This window comes from Strongylocentrotus purpuratus, unplaced genomic scaffold (genome assembly GCF_000002235.5).
Source record: "Strongylocentrotus purpuratus isolate Spur 01 unplaced genomic scaffold, Spur_5.0 spur5_scaffold_13, whole genome shotgun sequence".
NCBI lineage: Eukaryota > Metazoa > Echinodermata > Echinoidea > Camarodonta > Strongylocentrotidae > Strongylocentrotus > Strongylocentrotus purpuratus.
In genome coordinates, this window is record NW_022145598.1 from 29,315,024 (window position 1) to 29,340,916 (window position 25,893).

The 25,893-nt window shown below is 39.5% G+C and overlaps 1 protein-coding gene across 5 annotated transcripts in view; it reads right to left on the reverse strand.

The window, feature by feature from the left end:
- The window catches only part of LOC752152 (hyalin), a 76,543-nt gene that overhangs the window by 14,897 nt on the left and 35,753 nt on the right, over window positions 1-25,893 (reverse strand). For 4 of the 5 annotated variants that reach the window (XM_030983304.1, XM_030983303.1, XM_030983305.1 and 1 more), the window contains 8 exons: window positions 11,929-12,168; window positions 11,195-11,434; window positions 10,101-10,337; window positions 8,177-8,413; window positions 7,465-7,689; window positions 6,310-6,546; window positions 5,457-5,702; window positions 3,757-3,999 (listed from right to left, as the gene is read on the reverse strand). In XM_030983304.1, coding sequence (XP_030839164.1) covers window positions 3,757-3,999; window positions 5,457-5,702; window positions 6,310-6,546; window positions 7,465-7,689; window positions 8,177-8,413; window positions 10,101-10,337; window positions 11,195-11,434; window positions 11,929-12,168 — 1,905 coding nt within the window. Of the gene's footprint in view, window positions 1-300; window positions 579-1,194; window positions 1,432-2,735; window positions 2,961-3,756; window positions 4,000-5,456; window positions 5,703-6,309; window positions 6,547-7,464; window positions 7,690-8,176; window positions 8,414-10,100; window positions 10,338-11,194; window positions 11,435-11,928; window positions 12,169-25,893 lie in introns of those variants that run through there. The other variant, XM_030983306.1, reaches the window with a different exon arrangement.

The following is a 25,893-nucleotide window of genomic DNA, read 5'->3' on the forward strand; positions in this document are numbered from 1 at the left end:
GGCCTCCAAATATTTGGCTGAATTCTGGTAGGGAACTGTCTTAAATTTAGGGTAAAATTCTTAGTTAAAAGTTTGAATTGAATACCAAAATTGGCTAAGTATTTTAAATAAGTCAAATATCAGTTCCTATAAAACCTGGTGCCTTTTCCACTCCATCTTACAATACTTGGATCACATGATCCATGAAAGTCAGAAAGTCAGAAGTATGTGTACAAGCAGGGACAAGAAAGTGAAAAGTATGATCACTAGCCTGCAGTTATAACTTTGCAAAGCGTAGTCTTCCATGATTTCAACTCTGCATTATGAAATTCCATAAAGCATAAAGAACTCACCATGCACTGCTATATCAAAGGTACACGTCATGACTGAATTGCCTGAGCCATCAGTGGCAGTGTAAGTCACCCGAGTGCTTCCAATAGGGAAGGGAGCCCCAGAGCTGTAGTCAGAGGTCAGCGACACAGAACCAGAGTTATCCGAGGCCGTAGGTGGTGTCCAACTGACCACTGCAGTGGCTAATCCATTATCGGTATTGACTGATTGGGAAGGTGGACAACTGCTGATCATGGGATCTTGCATATCTGACAGGGAGGGGAATAGAATGTACAGCATTTTGGGGGTGAATATGTTAATTTCTTCCAAACATTAAGGAAATGCACAGCCTCACGGTGATAATAAGCATAGTAGTCCTTATAAAGGGCTGCTGTTTTTTCTCATTCAGAGATGATTAACTATGTCACCTTCAACACTATTTTGTTTATCCCAACATTCTTTTACAACTCTAGTTTCCTTTTAATCACTTGACTTAGTTCTTTGAGAATTCCTTTCTCTAGAAGCAGACTAAAACCTTGTTCACACATGGAGAAAGTAACCTAAAAATGCTACATCAAAACTCTGCATGTGAATGAATGGCAAGAGGCAATATTGTCAGGGGTAAAGCATACCCCTGTCCAGATAGCAATACCCATAGTACATACATTTCTATTGCTTTTGACTAAAACGATGTCCACTCTTTGATCACTGTGTTTCAAAATATAGAAATGTAGAGCATAGAATATAGAAAATATAGAAAATATAGAAAATATAGAAATATCTCTTCTGTTTTTTTTCATGGTAATTTTCTCAGCAGTTTATTGCCCAACGTCTGAATGGGCCTCACATCTGAACCTAAATGCGGCCACAAAGGTCTCCATTTACCTGTGACAGTCACAAGAAAGAAACAACTTGCTTGGTTCCCAGACGAATCTGTCGCACTGGCCGTCACATTGACTTGACCAATGCTATAATCTCCAGGAGAATGTGAAGCGGTGACCGTCACATCGCCAGAGAGGTCTGTGGCTGAAGGTTCTACCCATGCTAGGGTCACGCTTGATTGTCCAGCAGCCAGAGTGCCAGAGACATCATCTGGACAGGTGATGGTGGGTGCAGTGGTATCTAATAATGCAAATCAAATGTTTTAATCAAGTATTGGAACTTCTATACAGTATACAGCAGGATGGGTATTCAATTCATACTTAGAATAAGTTAGAAATTGACTAAGTAAATGGCTAAGCTAAGAAGTTTACTAATCTCGTATTCAAATCGCATTTTAGACTTTTACTTACCTGAGACACAATCTAAATAAAATACTTACTGATAAGCATTGTGACATCACACGGTCAATCAAAAGTAATGCGCAATTAACGCTTCGCAATAAATGCGCGCTAATATAATTATGCGCAAGTTATAATACTGCATAAGAAAACCATATGCCTGCCAATCAAGGTCCTCCAAATATTTGGCTTAATTCTGGTATGGAGCTGTCTTAAATTTAGGGTAAAATTCTTAGCTAAAAGTTTGAATTGAATACCAAAATTTGCTTAGTATTTTAAATAAGTCAAATACTACGTAAAAAGCTTAAATTTGGGTACTTAAAGATAAACTTGAGTTCTGGTAATGCGATTGCATTGTGAAAGAAAAGGTGTGGAATGGATCAGAAAAGTTGATCATATACATGTAGCATGTAAGTAATGGTGTGTAATGCAAGGTTCTGGAGTCATCAAAATCATCATAAATTTGGCAGAGTCTTGGTAAAGTAACAATCACTTACATAGAAAGCTGTATATGGGACAACACACATGGTGTCGCGGGGCTGGTACTACCCTGATTTCCTTATCTTTCTATGCTCATTACTCAGCCAGTATACATTTTCTTCCAAAATTGTTTGGCACATGACATTTATTTGTAATCTTGAACATTCAGTGTAAGTTTCGTTAGATTCTGTGAGATTTCATTTTCTTTTTTTACCAGAACTCAAGTTTATCTTTAAGTTTTGAATTGAATATGGCCCAGGTCTTTAGAAAAGTTGACATACAGATTTCTTACTTTCTCACTTTTAGTACCGGTAAGCATTTTGGATTCCTCATTGATGTAAGAACAGCCATTTTTTTTAAAACAATTCTAATTTGACTTTTGTCTTGGGAGGGTGGAAGAAACAAATGGATTTAAATTCTTGTAAAGTTATAATTGATTGATAATTTTTTCATACCTGACTTCTAAAAAAAGCAAGAATAAACTTGTGGGTAAGCACCGATGGGGACATACATGTATGGCTGTATTTATCTGAGGGACTTGATGAGAATTACATTACAAAAGGGCACAAGCACATCAACTTGGTTTTGAACCTATGAATAAACATTTATACTATACGGATATGCCTGTATATGGAAAAATCAAGTATGAGCATGCATCCAACCCACCAGTCAAAATGACCACAAATGAGCACTCCGCCTTGTTGCCTGAAGGATCCATGGCTATCACAGTCACTGTGTTTGTCCCAAGGACGACATCTGATGTAGAGGGACTGCTGGTGAGATTAGCAATCATCTCTGAGTTATCAGTAGCTGTGGCATCCCATGTGACTGGGTCTGCTACCAGTTCACTTGTGATGTCAGCTGGGCACAAAACCACTGGATTTTCCAAATCTGGACAAAATACATGCACACATTGTTCAATAGGGTTTCTTCACACAAGAGGCAGCAAGCTCAAATATGCCTTACAGAATGAAAACATGCAGTTGTGCTTGTGTAAGAATAGCAATGTCTACATAGTCTTTGTGTATTTAAAAGCATATTCTCCCCCAAACCATGATATTGACAAAAAATTGCATTGTCATATGGGTGCTATTGCTCAAAGAACAACAATATAGACTGATTTTCTTGGACAACTTGGACAAACCCTTTATAAAAATAAAAATACAATACAATACAAGTATGAGGAACTACTGTAATATCAAATGTAAAAACTCTAAAAATCTGACAAGACAGACAAGACATAGCACTTGAAAATATAATAGCTAGATTCATGTATGAGGTATTTTGAAACGTACTCACAGGCAAGCTATAATTATATGTAAAAGCCTACATTTAATTATATTTAACCTGACAATATTATACAAGCAAAATTGACACAAGTACAGCTTAATCTGCCAGTACATAGGCTGGAGCTAGCTCGAGGTACATCGTCGGCTGCCAGTGAGAATTAAGGCAGCTTACACTATTTATCTTTCTAAGTCTAATAATAATTTAACAACACATGCAAATTTCTGTCAATCAATATATTTGAATTCCTTATGTCATAAGCATTCCAACAATAGCAAACATGCATATTTTCATCACTTTCTTCCAAATTCACCTTTAAATCTCAAGTGGTTCTTGAGATATCGCGATACGAAGGCCAAAAAAGATGAACACTTGGTTTCGTTTTTACATGAACACTTACCAGACACAACTACAAAGAAGGTGCATGTTTCTGTATTTCCTGCATCATCGCTTGCATAGTAGGTTACTGTGTTGTTTCCAATTGGAAAGTAGTCTCCAGGATTGTCAGTGGATGTCAGTGTGTGGTAACCAGAGTTATCTGTTGCTGTAGGTGGTGTCCAGGTTACTACAGCTGTAGCATTCCCAAAGTCTGTGGTGACATTCTGATCACTTGGGCATCCACTTATGACTGGCTTCTCATTATCTGTGAGAAAGATTAAATAAGACATAGAATATGTTGCATTTCTATCAAGACAAGTGAGCCTGTGTCTTCTACCATGCCTTCTATTCGAGGTACTGGTTAAAACTATGGGCCTCGGTGACTCCAAAAGTACCATTTGCTTCTTTGCTGCGCCCCTCAGCAAATAGTACTATTGTACTCTTTTCACACTGGTTTTGCTTAACTCCATACTTTGCTTAGCCCCAAACTATCCTTAACCCCGGACTATTTTTTTTGGCTTTTAGTCCCGTACTAGCGCCTATTCCGGAATAAGAAAATTCACGCTGTTCTCACTGCAATTCGTTAACCCCGGATATCGTGAATGTTATGATTGGACATACTTTGCATCTTGCCAGCTGTGATACGCTCCATTGCGTAGTACCGGACTATTTTTCGTTTCTGTTCTCATTCATTTGCTTGGCACCGCAATTGCGGGGTTAGCAGGAGTTAGCACCAAAATTGCGGAGTTAGCCCTGCTATTTTGCAGGGTTAGTTAACCCCGTACTATAGGTGGGGTTAGCCAACTTTAGCCCACTTTGGTAAAAGCCAGTCTGAACAGAAAGTGGAATAGGCTTAACCCCGTACTATAGGTGGGGCTAAGACCCCCCCCCCCCCTTAACCCCACCTATAGTACGGGGTTAAGCAAAATATTGCCAGTGTGAAAACAGTATTGGAGTCACCTCTTGTGCGTAGTTTTAACCAGAACCTCTCAAGACAGTGTATATTTGTATACTATCAACAAGTTTGAGCATTATATCGCTAATGGTTCTTGAGATATCGCGATACCAAGGCCGATAGGTGGAAATACAAAAGTTGACCTATCTAACCTTTGGCCTAGTTACTAAAATATATAACCAGATAGTTTTTCCATGGTAATACATAGTAAGCAAATATTAATCGACTACGAGGGTAATGGTGCAAACTATCATCGCCGAGGTGATCTCGGGGCTACTATCATCCCCAGCCGCAAAAAGAATCCAAATGTCATATATTAACTATATATTACGTACAAACAATCTAGGTCTTCAATGTTTAACACAATTTGACTTTATAAAGTAATGTATAACAGTGGGAATGGGGACATTGGAAGGAATATGGACAATATTTTGAAGAGTTATTGACATGAATTGTCCAAAACACTTTTTGTCATAAAAATAAATATAATAAGGGTCTGCATCATTCCTTGGAAATGGAAACCAAGTTATGTTGAAACAGTTTACCAATATCAGTTCCTATAAAACCTGGTGCCTTTTCCACTCCATCTTACAATACTTGGATCACATGATCCATGAAAGTCAGAAAGTCAGAAGTATGTGTACAAGCAGGGACAAGAAAGTGAAAAGTATGATCACTAGCCTGCAGTTATAACTTTGCATAGATAGCGTAGTCTTCCATGATTTCAACTCTGCATTATGAAATTCCATAAAGCATAAAGAACTCACCATGCACTGCTATATCAAAGGTACACGTCATGACTGAATTGCCTGAGCCATCAGTGGCAGTGTAAGTCACCTGAGTGCTTCCAATAGGGAAGGGATCCCCAGAGCTGTAGTGAGAGGTCAGCGACACAGAACCAGAGTTATCCCAGGCCGTAGGTGGTGTCCAACTGACCACTGCAGTGGCTAATCCGTTATCGGTATTGACTGATTGGGAAGGTGGACAACTGCTGATCATGGGATCTTGCATATCTAACAGGGAGGGGAATAGAATGTACAGCATTTTGGGATTGAATATATTAATTTCTTCCAAACATTAAGGAAATGCACAGCCTCACAGTAATAATAAGCATAGTAGTCCTTATAAAGGGCTGCTGTTTTTTCTCATTCAGAGATGATTAACTATGTCACCTTCAACACTATTTTGTTTATCCCAACATTCTTTTACAACTCTAGTTTCCTTTTATTCACTTGACTTAGTTCTTTGAGAATTCCTTTCTCTAGAAGCAGACTAAAACCTTGTTCACACATGGAGAAAGTAACCTAAAAATGCGACATCAAAACTCTGCATGTGAACGAATGTCAAGAGGCAATATTGTCAGGGTAAAGCATACCCCTGTCCAGATAGCAATACCCATAGTACATACATTTCTATTGCTTTTGACTAAAACGATGTCCACTCTTTGATCACTGTGTTTCAAAATATAGAAATGTAGAGCATAGAATATAGAAAATATAGAAAATATAGAAATATCTCTTCTTTTTTTTTTTCATGGTAATTTTCTCAGCAGTTTATTGCCCAACGTCTGAATGGGCCTCACATCTGAACCTAAATGCGGCCACAAAGGTCTCCATTTACCTGTGACAGTCACAAGAAAGAAACAACTTGCTTGGTTCCCAGACGAATCTGTTGCACTGGCCGTCACATTGACTTGACCAATGCTATAATCTCCAGAAGAATGTGAAGCGGTGACCGTCACATCGCCAGAGAGGTCTGTGGCTGAAGGTTCTACCCATGCTAGGGTCACGCTTGATTGTTCAGCAGCCAGAGTGCCAGAGACATCATCTGGACAGGTGATGGTGGGTGCAGTGGTATCTAATAATGCAAATCAAATGTTTTAATCAAGTATTGGAACTTCTATACAGTATACAGCAGGATGGGTATTCAATTCAATACTTACTTAGAATAAGTTAGAAATTGACTAAGTAAATGGCTCAGCTAAGAAGTTTACTTATCTCGTATTCAAATCGCATTTTAGACTTTTACTTACCTGAGACACAATCTAAATAAAATACTTACTGATAAGCATTGTGACATCACACGGTCAATCAAAAGTAATGCGCAATTAACGCGTCGCAATAAATGCGCACTAATATAATTATGCGCAAGTTATAATACTGCGTAAGAAAACCATGTGCCTGCCAATCGAGGCCTCCAATATTTGGCTTAATTCTGGTAGGGAGCTGTCTTAAATTTAGGGTAAAATTCTTAGCTAAAAGTTTGAATTGAATACCAAAATTGGCTAAATATTTTAAATAAGTCAAATACTACGTAAAAAGCTTAAATTTAGGTACTTAAGTTTTGAATTGAATATGGCCCAGGTCTTTAGAAAAGTTGACATACAGATTTCTTACTTTCTCACTTTTAGTACCGGTAAGCATTTGGGATTCCACATTGATGTAAGAACAGTCATTTTTTTTAAATACAATCCTAATTTGACTTTTGTCTTGGGAGGGTGGAAGAAACAAATGGATTTAAATTCTTGTAAAGTTATAATTGATTGATATTTTTTTCATACCCGACTTCTTAAAAGAAACAAGAATAAACTTGTGGGTAAGCACCGATGGGGACATACATGTATGGCTGTATTTATCTGAGGGACTTGATGAGAATCGCATTACAAAAAGGCACAAGCACATCAACTTGGTTTTGAACCTATGAATACTAAACATTTATACTATATGGATATGCCTGTATATGGAAGAATCAAGTATGAGCATGCGTCCAACCCACCAGTCAAAATGACCACAAAAGAGCACTCCGCCTTGTTGCCTGAAGGATCCATGGCTATCACAGTCACTGTGTTTGTCCCAAGGACGACATCTGATGTAGAGGGACTGCTGGTGAGATTAGCAATCATCTCTGAGTTATCAGTAGCTGTGGCATCCCATGTGACTGGGACTGCTACCAGTTCACTTGTGATGTCTGCTGGGCACAAAACCACTGGATTCTCCAAATCTGGACAAAAAATACACACATTGTTCAATAGGGTTTCTTCACACAAGAGGCAGCAAGCTAAAATATGCCTTACAGAATGAAAACATGCAGTTGTGCTTGTGTAAGAATAGCAATGTCTACATAGTCTTTGTGTATTTAAAAGCATATTCTCCCCCAAACCATGATATTGACAAAAAATTGCATTGTCATATGGGTGCTATTGCTTAAAGAACAACAATATAGACTGATTTTCTTGGACAACTTGGACAAACCCTAGTATGAGGAACTACTGTAATATCTAAAAATCTGACAAGACAGACAAGACATAGCACTTGAAAATATAATAGCTAGATTCATGTATGAGGTATTTTGAAACGTACTCACAGGCAAGCTATAATTATATGTAAAAGCCTACAAGCAATTATGCCTTTAATACTCATGGCGTACTTTGATGATCTGCAAAAGATCATAATACCAGCTTTAACATTGAAGCCATGTCGGGCCTCACCTTGAACATTCACCCAGAAAGTACACTGAGCCTCATTGCCAGACCCGTCCACTGCTGTGCCAGTGACCGTCTGGATCCCTATTGGCCAGAGGCCTAATGATATGTCCGTCATGGCAGTCGCTTGACCAGTGTTGTCCGACGCAAATGGGCCAGCCCATGTGATGATTGCTGAAGATGCGCCCACATCGGTTGCAACTGTGATGTTGTTTGGGCATGTGATTAATGGTGCTTCTTCGTCTGCATTCAAATTAATCACATTGAATTTTACGTGCCAATCAAAAAGATTATTCCCGTGCCACATTATTTGTTGAAAGGGGCAATAGCCTGTTGAATATATCTACCTACATAAATTGGTAGAACAGTAATTTCATCATAGCATATTAACCTGACGACTACTGGATTCTCCAATGTCCCTCTATACAGTAGACTTAATACATGCACATGGCCCACACCAAGCTGCAGTAAACATACCTACTTGATGGTTGCTACCCATTGTTTGTGCCAATTAGTGGTACAGCAATGAACATGCTGACTGAAAACATAGCCATGCTAGGATTTAAAAGCTGGATCTGCATTTGGTTAAAAAAAATATGAGATTTAAAGGCAATTTTAAATCTGAGATGCATGGCCCTACGTGATACCAGTGTCTGTATTATGTGGGGTAATATTGAAGCCCTAAAACAAACGTGCTTCAAAATGATCAAGAAGTGCCTCAAAAAAGTAAAAATCTTTGAGTGACCAATTTTACCATACTCGTTTTCCCCAAGACTGTAGTGCTATGAAAACCGTTTGGCAAACACAAAATTTGGTTTCGATTTCCAATCATAAATATCTTGATAATCAGACAGGCGATCGGCTTGTAAAAGTCGGAGTTCTTTACTGACCTAAAGTTTTATAATTATCATTGCAGCATGAGCTAAATTCAGGATTTTGTTTCAGAATCTGAGACAAATTTACCGGATCCCTCTAACAATAGCTGACAATCAAAATATTCTTCCTATACAGTGCGTCCCAGAAAAAACGAAACCGAGAAGTATTGATGTTTTATCATAACTTAAACACAACCATAATTAATGAATGATACATATTTGGAAAGCTTAGAGTCTCCTCTTTCAGTTGATGCTACTCAGGTGATGCATATTTTACGCATGAGTGATTAAAAGCAATTTGAAGGAAGGAATCCGAAAAGTAATTTGGCGGGCGGTATCTGAATTTCAAAGAAAAATTCATATTTCCAGAAAGTTCATTTTCTGCTCTTTCATATGATACCTCAATCAAGAAAAATGAGCCAGGAATAAAAAAAGTTCTGTTTGTTTAAAGTAGCCCTTACATTTTCATAATTTTAACAAACGAATCCGTTTTCACTGGGTGCCTGCCGTAGCAAAAAGCAGATTTGACAAAAGACTTGCATGTAACTCCGTTTCGTTGACAATCAGCCGTAGACAAGAGTCTTCATGCACGGCTGATTGTCAACGAAACGGAGTTAAGTCTTTTGTTAATTTCGTTTATTAATATGACAGGCAGCCAGTGAAAACGAATTCGTTTATGGAAATGCAATAAAAACAAACAGAACTTTGTCATTCCTCGCTCATTTTTCCTGATTGAGGTGTCATATGAAAAGGCAGAAACTCAACTTTTTAGAAATGTGAATTTTTCTTCGAAATTCAGATACGGCCCGCCAAATGTCTTTTTGGTTTCCTTCCTTCAAATTGCTTTTAATCACTCATGCGTGAAATATGCATTATCTGAGTAGCATCAACTGAAAGAGGAGACTCTAAGCTTTCCAAATATGTATCATTCATTACTTATAGTTTTGATTATGTTATGATAGAACATCGATACTTCTCGATTTCGTTTTTTCTGGGACGCACTGTATATCAAACACAGAATTTTTTCAGAACAGACAAAAATGAAATGTACTTACCAACGATTTGGACTGTAAAGCTGCATGATGCTGTGTTTTCTGATGAATCTATTGCCATGGCGACCACAGTGAGAGTACCAAAGGAAAGCATGCCTGGTTCATGTGATGATGTAATGGTGGGGGGATCCCCTGAATTATCTGCAGCAGTGACTTGCCACATGACAGTGGCAGATGAGCTACCCAGGTCAGTGGCTTGGATTATGCTGGCAGGGCACGTGATGACAGGCAGTTCAGAATCTTTTTTTTAAAAAGACAAAAGCATAGCCCAACAGTGATGAGCTTATATTCATAGAGGTGGACTTAGTTAAACCATCCAGTTAATAGTCAACTCACTTCTGGAGTGCCAAGTGTTAAACTCTTTATCCCTTTCAAATCACATTAGTTCTGTCACAAAATGAATCCAGCCATTAAATGAACATGAAATATTTATATTGCAATGACATTATTTCAGTTTAATCATTTGCTTGTAAAATAACGGTAATTTCTGCAGAATAATGAGGTTGGCGTTTGGTACTCTGTAAATCGGTAGACACAGTCTGGGTTAATACATGGAGATGTATGCTTTCAAGAATACCAACATATTACTGCTGTAAAACCATTCTTTATCAGGGAGTAGTTTGTGTAAAATGTGAGATGGGATCATGCACTTCATATATATAAATATTCATTTAGTACCAAAGTCTTTGGCCCGAGTTCACAAAGGAGGTTTGTCGACAAACCTTGGTTTTCGTATGTCATATGACGCGTTTTACACGTTTTTACAAACCTGGTTTGTAAAGAACAAAAGGAGGTTTGGCGAAACATACATGTAAGGAGGTTAATTGAGCTCAAACCTTGCTTTGTGAATTTGGGCCATTAAGTCTCAAAGTTTGTTTCTAAATAATAGGTTTTCCAACAAAAAAGGTACAAACTAAATATATATTTCAGTATGCATGGGGCCTGTGGCCAAATGGTGAACTGCAGCAAAAAAAAAAAAAAAAAAATCTATATTACTATTTAGATCACTCCTACATGAAAATTCATACCCTTGGGCTTGGGTGCATAACTAAAATAAAACAGAACAAGGTGAAACATAACATAACCAGACAACTCACCGAACACAATAACATTGAATGAGCACTGTCCCATGTTGCCACTTTGATCAAGAGCTGTGACTACGACAGTGGTGGTACTGATTGCAAAGCTTTCCCCAGGAGACGGTGATGATGAAAGACTAGATACTGAGCCAGAGTTATCTTGGCCCAAGACTGTCCAGGTGACGATGGATGAGGGACTACCCACATCCGTGCTTACTTCAATGGTGGCAGGACATTCCAATGTTGGTGCCTCATTATCTGCATATAAAAACAAAACACCTCCACTTAATGACTTATTATTTCTTATATCCCCTTTGCAGAACTTTTTCATTGTATTCTTGTTTGTTTGTTTGTTTTTGTTGTTTTTCAAATAAAGAATAGCCTTGGAAAAAAAAATAGATTGCAAAATTGTTGGAAATATGTAACTGATAAGAATAAAGATAAGTAACTAGAAAATCATTTGCCAGTATACATGTATATGCTCGGCAAGTAACTTAGAAAAAGGAAGGACATTATCTTATGTACACAGACTGTATTAAATAAACCAATAAATCTCACCAGTCATAGAATGTATCCTGTTCATTGAAATATAAGATAATTACATTATTTTCAGTACACCCCCCCCCCCCCCTCAGGTTTCAAACATGGCTCTTCATTATCTTCATACCATTTTTCTGGAGCTAGAATGGCTTTAACTAGGACAGTAACGCCCATCTGGCTCCAAACAGATGATGTAAACTCAGTATAAGTACCTTGAACCACAATATCAAAGGTGCACTGGCCTTCCAGGCCTGCAGGATCAACCACCGTCACAGTGATCACATGACTGCCAATCGCAAACTGCCCTTCACGGGGATCTGCGTTGATGCTTGATATGGTTCCAGAGTTGTCTGTGCCTCGAGGGCTGCTCCAGGATATGGTGGCATAGGCCTGTCCTAAATCTGTGTTCCTAGTGATGTCCTCAGGGCAGATGGCAATGGGTGCCTCAATGTCTATTGAAGGATGACAACAAATGCAGTTTTTCCATAAAACAAATAGTTATTAAATGAAAATATGATCAATATCATAAGTGTTATGCAATAAATGATCGCCCACTTAAATTTCTCTATCCCAAAATTAGAGTACAAACAGACATTCACATATGAAAATACACCTGTACAAAAGAAAGTCTTGACCCATAGAAGGCTAAGCCAGGGAAGATAACTCAGACTAGAGTGAGATGCAAAATCAAATCTCCAGCAGGTCGAATCTAGAGATTTTACAACAGCTCGTCACATTTCTTGATGGAAAAAGAGAAGTTCATGCAACCTAAAAGAAAAAAAAGAAAAAAAAATTGCAAAGTTTTTTTTAAGGAATTAATGTAACTACCACATTTCATGTCATCTCCATGATATACCCCAAGCTCAGGATCGGATTGTTCATTTCATGAAGCAGGGGAAGACAAGTGTGCTTCATGCTTTAAAAAAAAGATTCAGAGAGTGTACCGGTAGTCATTGAGATGTCACTTGGGAGTTTTAGATTATGGGCCCCAATGTTTCAGTTTACTCTCGTCTTCCTTCAATCGAGTCTCTTACATGTATGTATCTATCACCACGCTCTCTCTCTCTCTCTCTCTTCCTTTTTGTGTGCTTGATTTAGATCCAATTTAAAGATAAAATTGAGGACTGGTTGTGCAACTACATTGTGAATAAAACAGTCAACTCATATATGCAAAGAGGCTGATTGTGTAATTTATAAAGGTACATACATGTACATGTACATGTATATGTGTGTATTTTGAAGTTTTGGAATGATCAGAATGGAAAGCAGTTGACTTAGGCCTAAAAAAAACTAGATGGAATTTTGACTGCGCGCAGTCGAAAATGATGCCTCCGCCATAGAGCAATTTAAACAAGTTTGGAGTTTAAATCTCCAGTGGTTCTTGAGATATCATGATAACAATCTCAATGTATGGAATTTCATAAGTTGACCTCTGTGACCCTTGACCTTTGACCTACGTGCTCCAAAATCTAATCAGATTTGGTGATACACACTATCATTAAGTTTGAAGTTTAAATCTCCAGTGGTTCTTGAGATATTATGATAACAATCTCAATGTATGGAATTTCATAAGTTGACCTCTGTGACCCTTGACCTTTGACCTACGTGCTCCAAAATCTAATCAGATCGTCTTCCTATGGTGATACATACTATCCTTAAGTTTGAAGTTTTTACATCTCCAGTGGTTCTTGAGATATCATAACAATCTCAATGTATGGAATTTCATAAGTTGACCTCTATGACCCTTGACCTTTGACCTACGTGCTCCAAAATGTAATCAGATTGTTTTCCTATAGTGATACACACTATCACTAAGTTCGAAGTTTAAATCTCCAGTGGTTCTTGAGATATCATGATAACAATCCCAATGTATGGAATTTCATTAGTTGACCTCTATGACCCTTGACCTTTGACCTACGTGCTCCAAAATGTAATCAGATTGTTTTCCTATAGTGATACACACTATCACTAAGTTTGAAGTTTAAATCTCAAATGGTTCTTGAGATATCGCGCTAACAAACTCAATACAAGGAATTTCATAAGTTGACCTCTGTGACCTGTGACCTTTGACCTACGTACTCCAAAATCTAATCAGATCGTCTTCCTATGGTGATAAATACTATTGCAGAGTCTTAAGTTTAAATCTTAAATGGTTCTTGAGATATTGTGATAACGGTCAAACGGGACGGACGTTACGGGACGTACGGACTTACGGACGGACAACCCGAAAACATGATGCCTCCGGCACCACCTTCGGTGGCGGAGGCATAAAAAGAGCATCTGGCTGGGCATGCCGTTCACCTGCAATTTAAGGGGCAGGCCCGGTAGGCTCATCATTCACAGGTCACCATCTCCCAGCCAAAATTAACTACAATAGGCCCTAACCTAAATACATATAATAAAAAAGAGCATCTCCTAGCCAAAAATTAACTAAAATAAGCCCTAATCTACATACAGGTACAAACATTTAAATATTAAGAAATAAAACGGTTGTCTGGGCCTGGTTGGCTCTTCATTCACAAGCCACAATCTCCCAACTAGGAATTAACATTAATAAGCCTAGCTAACCTATATACACTGTACATACAATAAAAAAGAGCATCTGACTAAACATGCCGTTCACCTACAGTTTAAGGGGAGGGACCCGGTAGGCTCATCATTCACAGGTCACCATCTCCCAGCCAAAATAAACTACAATAAGCCCTAGTCTACAGTACATACATACAATAAAAAAGAGCATTTGACTGGGCGTGTCGTTCACCTACGGTTTAAGGGGCAGGACCCGGTAGGCTTATCATTCACAGGTCACCATCTCCCAGCCAAAAATAAACTAAAATAAGCCCTAACCTACATACATACAATAAAAAAAGAGCATCTAACTGGGTGTGCCGTTCTATTACAATTTAAGGGGCAGGCCCAGTAGGCTCATCATTCACAGGTCACCATCTCCCAGCCAAAAATTAACTAAAATAAGCCCTAAACTACATACCTACAATAAAAAAAGAGCATTTGAGTGGGCGTGCCGTTCACCTACAATTTAAGGGGCAGGCCCAGTAGGCTCATCATTCACAGGTCACCATCTCCCAGCCAAAAATTAACTAAAATAAGCCCTAAACTACATACATACAATAAAAAAAGAGCATCTAACCGGGTGTGCCGTTCACCTACAATTTAAGGGGCAGGCCCGGTAGGCTCATCATTCACAGGTCACCATCTCCCAGCCAAAAATTAACTAAAATAAGCCCTAAACTACATACATACAATAAAAAAAGAGCATTTGACTGGGCGTGCCGTTCACCTACAATTTAAGGGGCAGGCCCGGTAGGCTCATCATTCACAGGTCACCATCTCCCAGCCAAAAATTAACTACAATAAGCCCCAACCTACATACATACAATAAAAAAAGAGCATCTAACTGGGTGTGCCGTTCACCTACAATTTAAGGGGCAGGCCCGGTAGGCTCATCATTCACAGGTCACCATCTCCCAGCCAAAATTAACTACAATAGGCCCTAACCTAAATACATTCATACATACTATAAAAAAAAAGAGCATTTGACTGGGCGTGCCGTTCACCTACAATTTAAGGGGCAGGCCCGGTAGGCTCATCATTCACAGGTCACCATCTCCCAGCCAAAATTAACTACAATAGGCCCTAACCTAAATACATTCATACATACAATAAAAAAGAGCATTTGACTGGGCGTGCCGTTCCACTGCCGTTTAAGGGGCACAGCCTGGTAGGCTCATCATTCACAGGTCACCATCTCCCAACCAAAACTCAACTACATCATCATCATCATCGTCGTTTAGAGTCCATTTGTCCCACTTTGTGTGGTTGGACATTTCATTTCTTTAATGGCCGCCTGCCAAGCTTTCCTGTCTGTGGGATCCACACGACCGACACCCGATGTTTTGGCATCCTCTTCGATGGCTTCCCTCCAAGTGTTCCTGGGTCTCCCATGAGGTCTTCTTTCAGTGACCGGGAAGTTTAGAGCCCTCTGGAGCCAGTGTGTTGCCTTTCTTCTTGCCACATGTCCAAACCATCTAAGTCTATTCATCCTCATAACCTGTGCCACCCCCATCAATCCCATTGATTGAAGGAGGACTTTGTTCTTCTTTCTCTCATGAAGTGATACCCTGCGCATCCACCTCACCATCCTCATCTCAGCTTTCTCCATTCGCTGTTCACTGGATGATTTCATTGCCCATGTTTCGCTCCCATACGTCATGCATTTTCTAACACAGGCATCATACACCTTCCCTTTCACTCTTAACGGGGTCGCCCTTGAGGTGAGGAAAGGAAAGAGTTCACGAAACTTTTTCCAAGCACTTTGGATTCTTGCAGTCACAATACAATAACTACAATAACTACAATAACTACAATAAGTCCTAACCTACATACATGTACATACAATAAAAAAAGAGCATCTGGCTGGGCATGCCGTTCACCTACGGTTTAAGGGGCACGGCCCGGTAGGCTCATCATTTACAGGTCACCATCTCCCAGCCAAAAATTAACTACAATAGGCCCTAACCTAAATACATTCATACATACAATAAAAAAGAGCATTTGACTGGGCGTGCCGTTCACCTACAATTTAAGGGGCAGGCCAGTTAGGCTCATCATTCACAGGTCACCATCTCCCAGCCAAAAATTAACTACAATAAGCCCCAACCTACATACATATAATAAAAAAGAGCATCTCCTAGCCAAAAATTAACTAAAATAAGCCCTAATCTACATACAGGTACAAACATTTAAAAATTAAGAAATGAAAAGGTTGTCTGGGCCTGGTTGGCTCTTCATTCACAAGCCACAATCTCCCAACTAGGAATTAACATCAATAAGCCCTAACCTACATACACTGTACATACAATAAAAAAAGAGCATCTGACTAAACATGCCGTTCACCTACAGTTTAAGGGGCGGGACCCGGTAGGCTCATCATTCACAGGTCACCATCTCCCAGCCAAAATTAACTACAATAAGCCCTAGTCTACAGTACATACATACAATAAAAAAGAGCATTTGACTGGGTGTGCCGTTCTATTACAATTTAAGGGGCAGGCCCGGTAGGCTCATCATTCACAGGTCACCATCTCCCAGCCAAAAATTAACTAAAAGAAGCCCTAAACTACATACATACAATAAAAAAAGAGCACCTAACTGGGTTTGCCGTTCACCTACAATTTAAGGGGCAGGCCCGGTAGGCTCATCATTCACAGGTCACCATCTCCCAGCCAAAATTAACTACAATACGCCCTAACCTAAATACATTCATACATACTATAAAAAAAAAGAGCATTTGACTGGGCGTGCCGTTCACCTACAATTTAAGGGGCAGGCCCGGTAGGCTCATCATTCACAGGTCACCATCTCCCAGCCAAAAATTAACTACAATAGGCCCTAACCTAAATACATTCATATATACAATAAAAAAAAGCATTTGACTGGGCGTGCCGTTCCACTGCCGTTTAAGGGGCACAGCCTGGTAGGCTCATCATTCACAGGTCACCATCTCCCAGCCAAAAATTAACTAAAATAAGCCCTAAACTACATACATACAATAAAAAGAGAGCATCTAACTGGGTGTGCCGTTCACCTACAATTTAAGGGGCAGGCTCGGTAGGCTCATCATTCACAGGTCACCATCTCCCAGCCAAAAACTAACTAAAATAAGCCCTAAACTACATACATACAATAAAGAAAGAGCATTTGACTGGGCGTGCCGTTCACTTACAATTTAAGGGGCAGGCCCGGTAGGCTCATCATTCACAGGTCACCATCTCCCAGCCAAAAATTAACTACAATAGGCCCTAACCTAAATACATTCATATATACAATAAAAAAAAGCATTTGACTGGGCGTGCCGTTCCACTGCCGTTTAAGGGGCACAGCCTGGTAGGCTCATCATTCACAGGTCACCATCTCCCAGCCAAAAATTAACTAAAATAAGCCCTAAACTACATACATACAATAAAAAGAGAGCATCTAACTGGGTGTGCCGTTCACCTACAATTTAAGGGGCAGGCTCGGTAGGCTCATCATTCACAGGTCACCATCTCCCAGCCAAAAACTAACTAAAATAAGCCCTAAACTACATACATACAATAAAGAAAGAGCATTTGACTGGGCGTGCCGTTCACTTACAATTTAAGGGGCAGGCCCGGTAGGCTCATCATTCACAGGTCACCATCTCCCAGCCAAAATTAACTACAATAGGCCCTAACCTAAATACATTCATACATACTATAAAAAAAAAGAGCATTTGACTGGGCGTGCCGTTCACCTACAATTTAAGGGGCAGGCCCAGTAGGCTCATCATTCACAGGTCACCATCTCCCAGCCAAAAATTAACTAAAATAAGCCCTAAACTACATACATACAATAAAAAAAGAGCATCTAACTGGGTGTGCCGTTCACCTACAATTTAAGGGGCAGGCCCGGTAGGCTCATCATTCACAGGTCACCATCTCCCAGCCAAAATTAACTACAATAGGCCCTAACCTAAATACATTCATACATACTATAAAAAAAAGAGCATTTGACTGGGCGTGCCGTTCACCTACAATTTAAGGGGCAGGCCCGGTAGGCTCATCATTCACAGGTCACCATCTCCCAGCCAAAAATTAACTACAATAAGCCCTAAACTACATACCTACAATAAAAAAAGAGCATTTGAGTGGGCGTGCCGTTCACCTACAATTTAAGGGGCAGGCCCAGTAGGCTCATCATTCACAGGTCACCATCTCCCAGCCAAAATTAACTACAATAGGCCCTAACCTAAATACATTCATACATACTATAAAAAAAAAGAGCATTTGACTGGGCGTGCCGTTCACCTACAATTTAAGGGGCAGGCCCGGTAGGCTCATCATTCACAGGTCACCATCTCCCAGCCAAAATTAACTACAATAGGCCCTAACCTAAATACATTCATACATACAATAAAAAAGAGCATTTGACTGGGCGTGCCGTTCCACTGCCGTTTAAGGGGCACAGCCTGGTAGGCTCATCATTCACAGGTCACCATCTCCCATCCAAAACTCAACTACATCATCATCATCATCATCGTTTAGAGTCCGTTTGTCCCACTTTGTGTGGTTGGACATTTCATTTCTTTAATGGCCGCCTGCCAAGCTTTCCTGTCTGTGGGATCCACACGACCGACACCCGATGTTTTGGCATCCTCTTCGATGGCTTCCCTCCAAGTGTTCCTGGGTCTCCCACGAGGTCTTCTTTCGGTGACCGGGAAGTTTAGAGCCCTCTGGAGCCAGTGTGTTGCCTTTCTTCTTGCCACATGTCCAAACCATCTAAGTCTATTCATCCTCATAACCTGTGCCACCCCCATCAATCCCATTGATTGAAGGAGGACTTTGTTCTTCTTTCTCTCATGAAGTGATACCCTGCGCATCCACCTCACCATCTTCATCTCAGCTTTCTCCATTCGCTGTTCACTGGATGATTTCATTGCCCATGTTTCGCTCCCATACGTCATGCATTTTCTAACACAGGCATCATACACCTTCCCTTTCACTCTTAACGGGGTCGCCCTTGAGGTGAGGAAAGGAAAGAGTTCACGAAACTTTTTCCAAGCACTTTGGATTCTTGCAGTCACAATACAATAACTACGATAACTACAATAACTACAATAAGTCCTAACCTACATACATACAATAAAAAAAGAGCATCTGGCTGGGCATGCCGTTCACCTACGGTTTAAGGGGCACGGCCCGGTAGGCTCATCATTTACAGGTCACCATCTCCCAGCCAAAAATTAACTACAATAGGCCCTAACCTAAATACATTCATACATACAATAAAAAAGAGCATTTGACTGGGCGTGCCGTTCACCTACAATTTAAGGGGCAGGCCAGTTAGGCTCATCATTCACAGGTCACCATCTCCCAGCCAAAAGTTAACTACAATAAGCCCCAACCTACATACATATAATAAAAAAGAGCATCTCCTAGCCAAAAATTAACTAAAATAAGCCCTAATCTACATACAGGTACAAACATTTAAAAATTAAGAAATGAAAAGGTTGTCTGGGCCTGGTTGGCTCTTCATTCACAAGCCACAATCTCCCAACTAGGAATTAACAGCAATAAGCCCTAACCTACATACACTGTACATACAATAAAAAAAGAGCATCTGACTAAACATGCCGTTCACCTACGGTTTAAGGGGCAGGACCCGGTAGGCTTATCATTCACAGGTCACCATCTCCCAGCCAAAAATTAACTACAATAAGCCCTAACCTACATACATACAATAAAAAAGAGCATTTGACTGGGTGTGCCGTTCTATTACAATTTAAGGGGCAGGCCCGGTAGGCTCATCATTCACAGGTCACCATCTCCCAGCCAAAAATTAACTAAAATAAGCCCTAAACTACATACATACAATAAAAAAATAGCATCTAACTGGGTGTGCCGTTCACCTACAATTTAAGGGGCAGGCCCGGTAGGCTCATCATTCACAGGTCACCATCTCCCAGCCAAAATTAACTACAATACGCCCTAACCTAAATACATTCATACATACTATAAAAAAAAAGAGCATTTGACTGGGCGTGCCGTTCACCTACAATTTAAGGGGCAGGCCCGGTAGGCTCATCATTCACAGGTCACCATCTCCCAGCCAAAATTAACTACAATACGCCCTAACCTAAATACATTCATACATACTATAAAAAAAAAAGAGCATTTGACTGGGCGTGCCGTTCACCTACAATTAAAGGGGCAGGCCCGGTAGGCTCATCATTCACAGGTCACCATCTCCCAGCCAAAAATTAACTACAATAGGCCCTAACCTAAATACATTCATACATACAATAAAAAAAAGCATTTGACTGGGCGTGCCGTTCCACTGCCGTTTAAGGGGCACAGCCTGGTAGGCTCATCATTCACAGGTCACCATCTCCCAGCCAAAAATTAACTAAAATAAGCCCTAAACTACATACATACAATAAAAAAAGAGCATCTAACTGGGTGTGCCGTTCACCTACAATTTAAGGGGCAGGCTCGGTAGGCTCATCATTCACAGGTCACCATCTCCCAGCCAAAAACTAACTAAAATAAGCCCTAAACTACATACATACAATAAAGAAAGAGCATTTGACTGGGCGTGCCATTCACCTACAATTTAAGGGGCAGGCCCGGTAGGCTCATCATTCACAGGTCACCATCTCCCAGCCAAAAATTAACTAAAATAAGCCCTAAACTACATACATACAATAAAAAAAAGAGCATCTAACTAGGTGTGCCGTTCACCTACAATTTAAGGGGCAGGCCCGGTAGGCTCATCATTCACAGGTCACCATCTCCCAGCCAAAAACTAACTAAAATGAGCCCTAAACTACATACATACAATAAAAAAAGAGCATTTGACTGGGCGTGCCGTTCACCTACAATTTTAGGGGCAGGCCCAGTAGGCTCATCATTCACAGGTCACCATCTCCCAGCCAAAAATTAACTAAAATAAGCCCTAAACTACATACATACAATAAAAAAAGATCACCTAACTGGGTGTGCCGTTCACCTACAATTTAAGGGGCAGGCCCGGTAGGCTCATCATTCACAGGTCACCATCTCCCAGCCAAAATTAACTACAATAGGCCCTAACCTAAATACATTCATACATACTATAAAAAAAAGAGCATTTGACTGGGCGTGCCGTTCACCTACAATTTAAGGGGCAGGCCCGGTAGGCTCATCATTCACAGGTCACCATCTCCCAGCCAAAAATTAACTACAATACAAAGTGTACATGTAGGCCCTAACCTAAATACATTTATACATACTATAAAAAAGAGCATTTGACTGGGCGTGCTGTTCACCTACAATTTAAGGGGCAGGCCCGGTAGGCTCATCATTCACAGGTCACCATCTCCCAGCCAAAAAATTAACTACAATACATGTACATGTAGGCCCTAACCTAAATACATTCATACATACAATAAAAAAGAGCATTTGACTGGGCGTGCTGTTCACCTACAATTTAAGGGGCAGGCCCGGTAGGCTCATCATTCACAGGTCACCATCTCCCAGCCAAAAACTAACTAAAATAAGCCCTAAACTACATACATACAATAAAAAAAGAGCATCTAACTGGGTGTGCCGTTCACATACAATTTAAGGGGCAGGCCCGGTAGGCTCATCATTCACAGGTCACCATCTCCCAGCCAAAATTAACTACAATAAGCCCTAGTCTACAGTACATACATACAATAAACTAGATGGAATTTTGACTGCGCGCAGTCGAAAATGATGCCTCCGCCATAGAGCAATTTAAACAAGTTTGGAGTTTAAATCTCCAGTGGTTCTTGAGATACAGTATCATGATAACAATCTCAATGTATGGAATTTCATAAGTTGACCTCTGTGACCCTTGACCTTTGACCTACGTGCTCCAAAATCTAATCAGATTGTCTTCCTATGGTGATACACACTATCATTAAGTTTGAAGTTTAAATCTCCAGTGGTTCTTGAGATATTATGATATGGTGATACATACTATCATTAAGTTTGAAGTAAAAATTCTCCAGTGGTTCTTGAGATATCGCGATAACGATCTCAATGTATGGAATTTCATAAGGTGACCTCTGTGACCCTTGACCTTTGACCTACGTGCTCCAAAATCTAATCAGATTGTCTTCCTATGGTGATACACACTATCATTAAGTTTGAAGTTTAAATCTCCAGTGGTTCTTGAGATATTATGATAACAATCTCAATGTATGGAATTTCATAAGTTGACCTCTGTGACCCTTGACCTTTGACCTACGTGCTCCAAATTCTAATCAGATCGTCTTCCTATAGTGATACATACTATCCTTAAGTTTGAAGTTTTTACATCTCCAGTGGTTCTTGAGATTTCATGATAACAATCTCAATGTATGGAATTTCATAAGTTGACCTCTATGACCCTTGACCTTTGACCTACGTGCTCCAAAATGTAATCAGATTGTTCCTATAGTGATACACACTATCACTAAGTTTGAAGTTTAAATCTCCAGTGGTTCTTGAGATATCATGATAACAATCTCAATGTATGGAATTTCATAAGTTGACCTCTGTGACCCTTGACCTTTGACATACGTGCTCCAAAATCTAATCAGATCGTCTTCCTATGGTGATACATACTATCCTTAAGTTTGAAGTTTAAATCTCAAATGGTTCTTGAGATATCGCGCTAACAAACTCAATACAAGGAATTTCATAAGTTGACCTCTGTGACCTGTGACCTTTGACCTAAGTACTCCAAAATCTAATCAGATCGTCTTCCTATGGTGATAAATACTATTCCCGAGTCTTAAGTTTAAATCTTAAATGGTTCTTGAGATATTGTGATAACGGTCAAACGGGACGGACGTACGGACGGACGTACGGATGCCTCTGGCACCACCTTCGGTGGCGGAGGCATAAAAAGAGCATTTGACTGGGCGTGCCGTTCACCTACGGTTTAAGGGGCAGGACCCTGTAGGCTTATCATTCACAGGTCACCATCTCCCAGCCAAAAATTAACTACAATAAGCCCTAACCTACATACATACAATAAAACTAGATGGAATTTTGACTGCGCGCAGTCGAAAATGATGCCTCCGCCATAGAGCAATTTAAACTAGAGAGTTACTTGACCTATTGTGACATAAGGTCAAGACGAAAATTGAGAAATTTGTCATTTTGTGTACAAAATGAATGGCAAAGTGAAGTTTCTAGTTTGGTCTATAAATCAGCATAATTTTACTCTTTAGAGTTTAGTTATCATTTATTCAAGCAAAATATTGATACGTAACAACCTCAAGTATCAGAAGTCCTAAAACAATACAATACATAAGATTAAGAATTAATAACAATAGAATACAAAAGAAGTTCATAAAACAATTAAATACATAAGAATTGAAATAGACATGGACAATTTTTTTATGTGATAATGCCCGATAGGCTTTTTAGAATTTTTTTGCCACAAAATCAACTCTGTAAAAGCTTTATTTATGTAATTGTTAATAAAAATCATTATTCATGAATTTGATTTGCATAAATTAGCATAATTGATAAAATAAGTAATTTTCAGCAAAATTATAGTGAGGTCTCTTCCTTTATGCAATTGCATAAATTAGCATAATTGATAAAATAAGCAATTTTCAGCAAAATAATAGTGAGGTCTCTTCCTTTGCGCAATTTCTCAAGACGCGTGCCAAATTTCGAGGCAATCGGCCCCTCCCCCCCCCCCCCCAGTCAGGGAGGTGCTCGAAATAGCCCAGTTAAGTACGGGTTAAGTAACGGAACATATTTCAAGTGGTTCTTGACATATTATGACAAGTCCTATACATGTAGTCTGAATTTTTCAAGTTGACCTCTATGACTTTTGACATACATGTACTCCAAAATCTAATCTGATCGTTTTCCTATGGTGATATATATACTATCCTTAAGTTTGAAGTTTAAAATCTCAAATGGTTCTTGAGATATCGCGATAACAAGCTGAAGACATGGAATTTCACAAGTTGACCTCTGTGACCCTTGACCTACGTGCTCCAAAATCTAAACAGATCGTCTTCCTATGGTGATACATACTATCATTAAGTTTGAAGTGAAAATTCTCCAGTGGTTCTTGAGATATCGCGATAACAATCTCAATGTATGGAATTTCATAAGTTGACCTCTGTGACCCTTGACCTGTGACCTACGTGCTCCAAAATCTAATCAGATTGTCTTCCTATGGTGATACATACATGTACTATCATCAAGTTTGGAGTTTATATCTCCAGTGGTTCTTGAGATATCATGATAACAATCTCAATGTATGGAATTTCATAAGCTGACCTCTGTGACCCTTGACCTTTGACCTACGTGCTCCAAAATCTAATCAGATTGTCTTCCTATGGTGATACACACGATCATTAAGTTTGAAGTTTAAATCTCCAGTGGTTCTTGAGATATTATGATATGGTGATACATACTATCATTAAGTTTGAAGTGAAAATTCTCCAGTGGTTCTTGAGATATCGCGATAACGATCTCAATGTATGGAATTTCATAAGTTGACCTCTGTGACCCTTGACCTTTGACCTACGTGCTCCAAAATCTAATCAGATTGTCTTCCTATGGTTATACACACTATCATTAAGTTTGAAGTTTAAATCTCCAGTGGTTCTTGAGATATCATAACAATCTCAATGTATGGAATTTCATAAGTTGACCTCTGTGACCCTTGACCTTTGACATACGTGCTCCAAAATCTAATCAGATCGTCTTCCTATGGTGATACATACTATCCTTAAGTTTGAAGTTTAAATCTCAAATGGTTCTTGAGATATCGCGATAACGATCTCAATGTATGGAATTTCATAAGTTGACCTCTGTGACCCTTGACCTGTGACCTACGTGCTCCAAAATCTAATCAGATTGTCTTCCTATGGTGATACATACATGTACTATCATCAAGTTTGGAGTTTATATCTCCAGTGGTTCTTGAGATATCATGATAACAATCTCAATGTATGGAATTTCATAAGCTGACCTCTGTGACCCTTGACCTTTGACCTACGTGCTCCAAAATCTAATCAGATTGTCTTCCTATGGTGATACACACGATCATTAAGTTTGAAGTTTAAATCTCCAGTGGTTCTTGAGATATTATGATATGGTGATACATACTATCATTAAGTTTGAAGTGAAAATTCTCCAGTGGTTCTTGAGATATCGCGATAACGATCTCAATGTATGGAATTTCATAAGTTGACCTCTGTGACCCTTGACCTTTGACCTACGTGCTCCAAAATCTAATCAGATTGTCTTCCTATGGTTATACACACTATCATTAAGTTTGAAGTTTAAATCTCCAGTGGTTCTTGAGATATCATGATAACAATCTCAATGTATGGAATTTCATAAGTTGACCTCTGTGACCCTTGACCTTTGACATACGTGCTCCAAAATCTAATCAGATCGTCTTCCTATGGTGATACATACTATCCTTAAGTTTGAAGTTTAAATCTCAAATGGTTCTTGAGATATCGCGCTAACAAACTCCATACAAGGAATTTCATAAGTTGACCTCTGTGACCTGTGACCTTTGACCTACGTACTCCAAAATCTAATCAGATCGTCTTCCTATGGTGATAAATACTATTCCCGAGTCTTAAGTTTAAATCTTAAATGGTTCTT